The 10,652-nt window shown below is 48.7% G+C and overlaps 1 protein-coding gene across 1 annotated transcript; it reads right to left on the bottom strand.

Moving 5' to 3' along the window:
* Window positions 1-7,364: 7,364 nt before the first annotated feature.
* LOC113946143 (rho-related GTP-binding protein RhoB) lies at window positions 7,365-9,718 on the bottom strand. Its single transcript, XM_027641111.1, has one exon. The coding sequence runs from the start codon at window positions 9,424-9,426 to the stop codon at window positions 8,836-8,838; it is 591 nt and encodes a 196-aa protein (XP_027496912.1). The 5' UTR covers window positions 9,427-9,718; the 3' UTR covers window positions 7,365-8,835.
* Window positions 9,719-10,652: the final 934 nt, after the last annotated feature.

Raw genomic sequence — 10,652 nt, 5'->3', positions numbered from 1 at the left:
TTTTATGGAATTACTTTCTATCACAACAGGAATTGTCTAATCAGAGTTGTTTATAAAAAAGGCTAAAGATCTTTATGAGAGACACCATGAAATTCTGCAGAACAGTTATGAAAGTCACAAATTCTGGAAAATTTATGGATAAATCCCATTAACACAGCTATATCCATATGATTTTGCAGACCTACCTTTTTTTTCCAGAAAAATATCCCCCATCTCTGTTATCTGTAATGTTTGTGAGACACCTGGATAAACTTATCTGCAACAGTTCTCTCACCCAGAAACGCACATTACAGTCTCAAAACCACCAGGAATTAGGTTGTATCTGCCCGACAACAATAGCACACATCGGTTGTAAGGACAATATTATTATAATTTCAGAAAGACTCGAATATATTGTCCAACAAATGTTTCTGGAAAAGGAAGCAATCTTTGCGCAACCTTTACTTGAATTTGCTTCAGTTTGATGGGTTTGTAGGTTTGAGAAGCTGGTGACAGAAGGCTGGATACGGCTCCCACTTCATTCAGAGAGCACACAGCGATGCTCAGTGCCACCCAGCACTGATGCCACGAGGTGAGTTGCAGTCAGCCTACCAACTGGGTATGGAAGACCCCACCAGCCCCATGACCCAGCCCCACTGCATCCTCTGTTTTTTTCATCCAACAATGCAGCAAATTTTGGCATGTGAGCACTTTATGGGCTGCTTTCTTTTGGGTTGTTTTTTTTTTTTTTTCTAACTTTCAAAGCACAGCCACTGGATTGCCTTGCAAAATTAACATGTAAGAATGTATATTTTTCTTGTTTTCTTTAAAACCATTCATGTACAGACATAACGGGGTCTAACAGTGGAAGAGCTGCAAGTTCTGAGACCGGTGTGTGACTGCTTTATGAAATAGCCATCTGGGAATGCCTAATAAACAATTGCTTTTAATTTTAAACAGCTGTATCTATAACAATAAGCACAGACGATGTGGTCCTCCATCAGTCCCAGGCTCTGGCTTTAGTTGAGTAAGGACTGGCTGCAGCCTGAAACCGATCTTGTCTGGCCCTGCTGCTTCATATGCCGTAATTCTAGCCCTCTGCGGCTTGTCCTGGCTGATTTTCCCTGAAACTTGATCCTTCTTCAATGGATCAAAGGAGCAAAATGAGAAACAAGAAACTTTTGCAGCGAAATTTCAGCCACAGCAGTTTGAGCTGCATCTCCAGTTTAATCCTTGCTCCTGGCCACTGGCTGCTGCCTGTGAAGGAGTGTGCTGGTGTTTCCACCTTTGTGTCCTCATCCTGCTAGCACAGTTTGCCACAGGTCACTCCTACTTGGAGGAGACTAGCCTGCAAAAGGGCAGCCTTGCTCCTAATCGCACAGGGAAGTTTTACCAGCGCAACAAAAGTGATTTTGCTATGGGATGATTCTGCTGATAAACCAACCTCCTGAGATAAACGAGTATAGCCCCAAAATTTAAAAGAGCGTTCATGAGGTTAACATCACCATAAGAGTGAATCATACATTATTAACAACTTGTCTGCTATGTGGAACAGGGGGACTCTGCCTCCCTGTGAAGTGACTGTGCACCAGGCCCCCATGTCTGCGTGACAGCATAACCCCAGGACAGGAGGGGGCTGGCACCAAATGCACCCACCTTCAGCTTCCCTGGCCTCCCATAGCACTTGCACAGCCTTCAGCAGTGTGTAGGTAGCAGTCAGTTAGGGAAGAAACCTTCCTTCCATGGGCATTTCTGCAGGGTTTGCAGAGGAGTGGGGGTCCCTAAACCTGCCAGGCTTGGGATCCTCTAAGTGACTGTGGACTCTACTTTCTCATGATCACATGGAAGAAATATATCTGGCTTATTCTTTGGCTAGTGAGATGTAAAATTTCAGAAGTTTATGTTTCAAATACATGCTCAGGCTAAGGAGTGTAAAAAGTGGCTGAAAGCAATGTCTCAGGATACACATTATCACTGTTACAGCCGTGTCAGTCTAAGTGTGCAAGTGAAGCATCCTGCAATCCTTAGCTGCCTCACGATGAAGAATTAAGAGCATTCTTAGATGAAAAATGTGCAGAGGAATGGCTTTCTATTAAATCCAGAGGTACTGCTGGAAAAGACAGAGAATCCCTCAGACACCAAAACCCTTCTTTCCAGTTTGAAATCTTCCCAGCTAAACATAGGCTGAGAACAGTTGCTCTGAATTTCACAGGATGGTGTTAAATCTGAGCCCACCCAAGAGGAGAGGTCACTGGTGTGTGGGAGCCAGGCAGGCTGTTAGCAAGTTGCTCAGGCATTAGGCACACCTTTGCTAAATTCCTGGCTGCAAGGTAATTACTACAATTTGCTTCCCTTGTCACCATTTTATGTGTGTCTTTATCATGCCAACCTCTCATTCCAGTTAAATCTTTGGGAGTGTTCTGAGTGAAATGCAGCAGTCACCATCAATGCAAAGTGTTCTGTTACCATCAAGAGGGAATGAGCTCATTTCTGTCCCTAGCTGAAGGGCACCTTGTTTGGGAAAACTTCCATAAAGGGCAAGCATGGGGAAATGGGTTGGTTTGGAAGATGGGCTGTTTTGACATGAGCTCTCTCCCATCCAGTTTCCTTGGCCCTGTAGATGCTGACACTTTAGTGTCCCTCCAGGCTGAGTGTCAGAGAAACTGGAAATGAATTATGAGTACTTTTACAGTAGTCTGAAACTTGGAGTTTCTTTCAGATGCTCACAAGGGCATGGTTGGTTTAAACCCAAACTGTACAGATTACTTTTTTATCAGAATTAAATATACATCTTTATCTTTCTGTCACTGATGTTAGGTGACACTTGCACACCAAGGAGTGACGTTCTTCAAAATTTTCCAAGCTGAGGAGGTTGAAAATACAAAATGCCCAATTATTCCTACAAGAACCTTGAATGCAGAAGCCTGGATTTTCATCTGTTTCTACTTTTACACAGATAGCGTGACTACATCTAGCTATGCACACACATAATGAAAAGTCCTGGTCTAAAACTCACTCTGTTTTCACGGGAAGAGAAAATTGTCTGTCACCAGGAAGGGTCAGGCTGCTGCCATCAAACCCCAGCAACTCCAGCAAAGTGGGACCTGATTCTGCAGTCCTGGCTTGTGCTGCTGCACTCAGAGAGGAGTCCCATAGAGCAAGGGCTGTAGGGTCAAACCTCCTTGTATAAAAATCCCACTGCATAAAAGCTTAGGAACAGAGAAAAGGCTCTTCCAGGGCAGACCCCTACAGAGCCTCCCTCCCACCTCCCCAAACCCTGGGGGCTCCCCACTGCCACCACCCTCCTCTCTACGCAGGAAGAATGGGGACATTCTTATGCAAATGAGGATGATTTCCCACCAGGAAATCCACTTGTCTCCAAATTCCTATCTCCAGCCCTGCCACATCAAGATTTCAATGCAGAAGAGGATGGATGACCTAAAAGAAACAAAATTAAGAGTTTAGCATAAAATCCCACCCATTGGTTCCCTTTACTGGGAAGCAAGATTTAGCAACACAGACAAAACCCACACAGACTAGCAAGTGGAGAGGGAAACGTATACATATAGTTAGTTCGTGCTGTAGGCACAGATCTAATGCTCTTCTTACTCTCCAGCTACAGCTCAGTGTAGGTATCACATCAGTGCCTCCAGCTTTAACCCCACTCTTACACCCCACCTTTTAGCATCAGTTTGATATTTCAATCCTGTGAGAAAAGCAGATATTCCCATAGTTGTTATTAGACCAAATGGTATTAGCCACTGAGTTATGAGTGGATAATACATTGCTGACACATAGAGGCACCTCTGACCACAGAGCCTCTCACTTTATGGACCCTCTGAAAGAACTGGACAGAGGTTTGTCCGACACAGGGTGTGAGTGGCCACAAAACTGAATTTACCTGGGTGCTGCTTATCACAGACTGTGACTTACTACTGTCACTGAGAGCAAATCTGAAGAAAACTCTTTGCTCCAAAACATAATTTTTCCATTACTTGAAAAAATTCAAGGGAACAGGGTGGGAGAGGCAAGTGCAACTCATCCATTTCCTCTAGTAGCATTGAAAGAAATGTCCATCCATTACATCAGGCTACTCAAATACAAGCACTTGATACATAGAATCATGGACAAGTCAAAATGAGCATTTTTTTACTTTCTGCAGTTAAGGAATAAAATCTGTGAGTGAATTACAGTAAGTTACGCTGATTCTAGTAAAATGTGGACTCTCTCAGAGTATTTTTTTTCTCTTACTGTAAGGAATTTGTGCCAAAACTTTATCGAGTTGCTAAGTCTGTCCAACATAGTGTAAGGCAAATGAAGCTACATTAAGTTACTGTTGCAAACCCAGAAAACCATAGAAGAGGACATTGCTTCAAAATCTGCACCCACTTGCACTTGTGCCACGCCACTGTACTGCGTGGAGTTGCATGAGGGTTAAAAAAACTAGCAAAAATATGTAGCCTAATTCCATTGCATAAAAGTGCTTTAACAAACATTTTGCCAAAAGTATCAAGGAGTTTTAATTTCTTCTTTCTCCTCTGTCATAAAGATGACTTATCCTGTGTTTGGCACACCCTACAGAATGTGTTTTCTACACAGAGAGTCTCTATTCAATCTACTCACAGCTGCTGTGGCTGGATCTCCGGAAGCGCAGAAGGTGGTTCTGACCTTCCCAGGATGGTTTCATTTTCAAGCTGCCCAGACAGGACAACCTCACACTGCCAGAGGATTCAATCTGGTCTTGAGGTGGGAGTGCACAAGCAGTCTCCTCACCTGAATGCAGAATGAAGGAGATGAGTGTGCCTCTCAGTAAGGCTTTTCTACATTTCCAGAATTTGCAGCTAAGGATGCCCTGGTACCATTACAGAGCTCTGGCTCTCACCAGAAGAAAGACCTTTAGCAGAAGCTAAACTCGGCCTGTATAGAGTAAGGGAAAGGTGCGACCCTTCCTCAGCTGAGGACATCTGTGCAGGAATGTGGACACATCAGGGAATGTCTTTGTGTGCCCAGCAGTGTGCACAGGGACTGTGAGATGAGTTGGTGGTTGACCTTCCTTTGATGCTCTGACTTGCTCAGTGTCACCGCTTCTCCTGCCAAAAGGTTACAGCAGACAGACTGGGATCAGATGAACAGGAGTCAGGGGGCCAGATGAAGATAAGCAAGGGGAGGTCCACATGAAACCAATCCTCTGTCTGAATACACCATGTGTGTCCTTGGGCACCTGTCCTGACCTCGGGCACCTCGCTGGCCCTGGCACTGGGCAGACCCTCTGGACACACTCAGGAAGATGCAGCTGTGGGGTGGAGTTGGTCAGTGTGACATCCTCACACCCTGGGGTGTCACCCTGGCCCTGTCAGGGTGTCTGAGTCACAAAGGGTGGGATGTGCCTTACGTCCCCCCTCCACCAAAGCAAGCCCAACGATGTGACACAAAGCTCTGATTCCACCATCTGACCCTGATGGGTGGACTCCCACAGTGATCTCACTCTGTGGGTTTGCTCACAGCTTCACAAGTAGCAGAGAAAGGTCACGCTCAGTTAAAACTGAAATGTGCTTTCTTGCAGCTTTTCCCCCTTGGGCCAGAGGCTGTAGCCCTGACTTGGGCAAAAGTCCAATTGGAAATAATGAATGTAATTACCTTGTAAGCACCTCAGTGGAAAATATTGGTACAGTTAATTATACAGGGATGCAATGCTAACTCATTTCCCAGTGTTTAAAATACAAATATTAATGCTTTCTCCTTTGGGGTTTTGAGAAGATTAGTTATTGCTGCAGTCTAACAGAACTGATAAGTTTTGCAGCTATTGCAATCATTTTAATGATAAGGTTTCCAATGCAGATTTTAATATCACTGGCTGGCATCATGCAGAAGAGTGCTATGCTGAGCAGAGCCTGGGGTTTGAGTGCCTCTGCAAGAAAGAGATCTTTGGTCATGATCTTTAAGCATCCACAACCAAGATCTTTTCAAAGGATGTTCGATGTTAGTGTTCTCAAACTGAGGATAAGAAACTCACCCTTTGAATATCAGGGGAATTGAAATTGAAATTCAAATATCAGTAGAATTGAGGATACCCAAAACCTGGGATTTAGGTACCTTTCAAGGTAAATTGCCTAACTGGTGAAACTGCCTGTGAAAATGTCCCTGTCTTTCATTACGGATTATAGGAAGAAGAATAATAAATTCACAGCATGGACTAGGTGTGTACTCTAACATTTGAAATCTTCAGAATGCAAATACAGGTATTTTCACATTAACTCTGATTGACTTTCCAGGTGTTGGACAAGGAACCTGCTATTTCCATGTCAGCCTGTCTAAAAAGCCCCATCATGTTCAGTTGGCAGCTGGCAGAACCCTCTGTAAGCATATAAGCAAAAGCCATTAAATGTGCCTTGCTTGCCTTGGCATTTGTTAACGTTAGTTAACAATTCTGAACAATCTGTACCCTAGCAGATATTCATAGGTCAGAAAAAGAAAAGGCTCGGCTCCTTTCTCTCATCTCTGCAAAAGGAGTGAAGAGGATTTATGAAAACATAAAATTGTACTGAAATTTCCCTAGAAGGTATCTAAGGGATTTTACAGAAAAAAAAAAGGGGGGGGGGGGGGAAGAGACACCAGCACTTTGGGCATAGGCCTTATTGTTCAGCAAAAATCACGTAACACATTTTACCCTATGCCACCTCTCCTGCCAGGAACCAATGCCTGTGGCAGCATCACAGGGCCTTGAGCACCTGCCCAGGCAGTTGATTCTTGGAGCAGGATAGGGAAGGGACAGGAATAATGCCCTGTTGGGGATCCCTGACATGGAAAGGCCTTGACTTTTTACATTGCTATGGGAATTAATGAAGCCAGCAATTAGGAAAGTTGGCTTGGCAGCTTAAGAGACTCCTGTTCAACAGCAAGCCTGTGCCCATCCTCATGCCCTACTGCAGCAAGCAGGGCCACACGCTCCAAGCAAAGTGGGGGTCACTAATAAAAATTGCTTTTATGGTAGTATTTTCTTGAACAATAAACCTTATTGCCTCTGCTACTTTTCAGTTTCCTGCCCCCTTGGCTGCTACACCAACCCACTGGAAGCACAAGCTCACCATGCACAAGACACAGAGGCTTCTTGCACTCAACAAGCATGGATTAGTCACCACCTTGAATTTTGAGTACACTTCCACATGCCATGCACAGAAAAACTAAGGAAGCAGCTCCCCCGAAGGGAAATAAAACCACCATCCTCTGAAAGCTGCCAGACAGGTATTTCAGCCAGTGGAAAAAAAAAAAATCCAAATAAAAGTATGTGCAGGTAGGGGGCAAACTCTGGTCTAGTTCAATGCCATCCAAGTGTAGTGCTGCAAACTGAGGACAGTCTCCATGAATCACGACACTGTTCTCACAAGTGTCAGCATAGTCTTTTAATGCTTTACATAAAAAACTGCATACACTGTTCATAGTTTTATGTAAACATCAAATACATCTCAGTTTTTGCCATGTCAATTTATTAAAAACAAACAGTCTCAGTACCACTGTTGAGGGAAGAGGGAGAAAAGTAAACAAACATAAATGGATACATTTGTTCTCTGAACCAGAGAAACACAAAATTATTTTCACCCAGGTTAGCCACCCTGTGAAAATAAGTTTTAAATAAACCTCAATTCTTTAAACTGCCCTTTAGTACTAAAGTCTGATGTACTTGCTGCATAAGGAACAGCGCTTTCACCCATTTTTTTTCCAAGGCAAAAAAATATACAGTGGTTTTATTTTGTCTTGTTTTAAATTGATTTCAACACAAGACCCAGATGAGGTTACTGAGTAAGAATGTTTCCAATGCTACAGTGTTGTATGCAGATGAGTGCATTGAGTGTTTAATTAAAAATAAAAATCCACCAAGTTGTGCAAAGTAACTTCTTTTGAAAATAAACTTTTAAATAAACCCAAATCAACACACTTGCAGAAGACAACATTAAAGGAAGGAGCAGGCACCAAGATCATAATATGGCAATATCATCCCCTTGCTCATCCTGCCTCATCTCTCAGGAGGTGGATGTCCAGCAAGGAGGACAGTTCGGCTTTACTTTCCTGCCTGGTGGCTTCTGCAGCTGGAGTCAGTTCAAGGCTCGCATTATCAGCAGGCAGCAGTCACTCAGAGCAAGTTCCTTTGCACAACACAAGTCCCAGCTGGGCACCCCCTCCCCACCTCACTTTATATAAGCACCCCCTGCACTACCCCAATTTGCACAAGACAGAAATGGTAAGATATATACACGTTTCGCTTGGATGACCCTCCCCTCCCAGCCTCGGTCTTCAGGGCACTAACTTCCACAGCAGGTCAGGCTCAGGCCGAAACATGTGCGGGAGAGGTGAGAATGCTGCGGGCAGTTTGGGACATGCAGCCCCTTTCCCCAGCCCGCCTGGGGGGAGGCACATGCAGGCAGGAGGCAGAAGTCCCTTCGAGCATCGGCTCCACCGCCCTCCTCTTGCAAAAGAGAGGAGGCTGTCTAGGAGCGGGGAGCAGCAGGTGGTGGCAAAAGGGAAGAGCCGGGGTGCAAGGTTTGCTCAGTCCAGTCTCAGCAGCTTTTTGAGTCCGCGACCAACTCGCAGGAGCCAGTGGCAGGAGAAGGCTTCTCCCCATCTTATTCCCAAGACTCAGGGCATGCAATCCCCCCCTCCCTCTGTCCCCGCGGCTGAGCCAGCACAACCCTTTTCGGCCAAGGCTCAGGGAGCGCGGTGCTCCCTCCCTTAGCCCCCACCCCGATCCACCGCCAGCCCCCAGCGGAGGGGACCGGCAGATGCCGTGTGCGTGCATAACCCAGCTCCTCTCCACCCGCCAACAGGTGACCCGGGCGCTGCGCCCAGCGCTCCAGACACGCCCTATAGCACTTTGCAGCAGTTGATGCAGCCGTTCTGGGTGCCGTAGCGCTTCTGCAGGGCCGCCCGGGTGGCCGTCTCGAAGACCTCCCGGACGCCCTCCTTGGTCTTGGCCGAGCACTCCAGGTAGTCGTAGGCCTGGATGCGGATGGCCATGGCCCGGCCGTCCTCGGTGCGCACCGGCTCCTGCTTCATGCGGGCCAGCTCGTTCCGTACGTGCTCGTCGTTCCGCAGGTCCTTCTTGTTGGCCACCAGGATGATGGGCACGTTGGGGCAGAAGTGCTTGACCTCGGGCACCCACTTCTCCGGGATGTTCTCCAGCGAGTCCGGGCTGTCCACGGAGAAGCACATGAGGATCACGTCGGTGTCCGGGTAGGAGAGGGGGCGCAGGCGGTCATAGTCCTCCTGTCCGGCCGTGTCCCACAGGGCCAGCTCCACCTGCTTGCCATCCACCTCGATGTCCGCCACGTAGTTCTCGAAGACGGTGGGCACGTAGACCTCGGGGAACTCGTCCTTGCTGAAGACGATGAGGAGGCAAGTCTTGCCACAGGCACCGTCCCCCACCACCACCAGCTTCTTGCGGATGGCGGCCATAGCCAGGCTCGCCAAGCTGGCCTTGCCGTGCAGCAGGACGATGGCAGCGCCCTCCTCCCCGCGGCCGCCGCCTCCCGCTCCCTCTCGCTTCTCACAAGGCACCGTGGCGAGCCGGCCCGCGCAGGCAGGCGGGCGCGCCCTCCTCTCTCCACAGACAGGCACCGCGCCTCGGGACGCTGCCTCGGGGGAGCGCTACGACCGCAGGGCAGCGCCGTCGGTACCGGAGCCTCGAGGGAAAAGCGCCGCCGCCGGTAGATGCCCTCACAGCTCCTCACACACCGGCCCCGCGCCGCCACTGCCGCAAGCCGCGGCCCTGCGCCGCTATTTAAAGGCGCTCGCGACTTTCTTAATATAGCCGGCCAATGGGAAGGCAGAGGGTGAGGTCATCCCCGGCGGAGAGCCCCACGATTGGCGGACGCCCGCGGGCGGGGGGCGGGGCCGAGAGAGGGCGGGGACACCGCTCCGGCCGGGCCGGGCCGGGCCGGGCCGTGAGGGGGCGGAGGGACCGGGGGACGCGGGGTCGGGGTCGGGCGGGGCGCGGGCAGGGCCACATCCCCAACAATTGTGCCCTCCCGGCCCCGGGGTACCCTGGCTGCGCGGCAGGGCAGGGCCGGCCCCCGCAGTAGTCCCACTGCTCGGGATGGCCGGTGTGAAGAGTCTGGGCGGGCAGCCGAGAGAAACACGTAGAGGGAACGCCGCTGGGTCCGCTGGGCTGCTTAAAAGCCCAGGCAAAGTGAGCTGAGAGGGTTGCAGGCGGCTAAATGAAACAAAAGCCTCCGCTGGGTGCTAGTGGGAAAGGACTGGAGTCGACTCCCTTCCTTAAAAAATTCATCATGTTCGAGTCTCTGTCTTGCCGGCTCTTGGCCAAAAGGGAGCGGAGGAATTGTGAGCCGGGAGAAGGAGCTGGTTCGAGTTCAAGCTCGAACTGAAACGGCGTTTTGGTCTCAGTTTACAGAGATATCGGAAGTCACAGAGATGAAAAAAACCAACGTGGAAAACAAACGCAAAACGCCGGAATTTCGGTGTGCTCGGAGGGCAGGGTGTGATCCCGCACACCAAGGGACGGCTCGGCCTGGGAGCGCTGGATGTCCAGCTGGATGTTCAGCGCTGCACAGCCACACCGGGATCACTGATCACAGCGATTCTCTGTGTCCCTGCTGCAGCTATCGCTGCTCAGCTGGGTGGCGTCCCAAGCTTTTTCCCTGCGACCATTCCCACCCCACCCC

Source organism: Corapipo altera, unplaced genomic scaffold, assembly GCF_003945725.1.
Source record: "Corapipo altera isolate COAL_440 unplaced genomic scaffold, ASM394572v1 46, whole genome shotgun sequence".
NCBI lineage: Eukaryota > Metazoa > Chordata > Aves > Passeriformes > Pipridae > Corapipo > Corapipo altera.
Note: the sequence above shows the minus strand (reverse complement) of the source record. Positions and strands in the feature narration are given on the sequence as shown.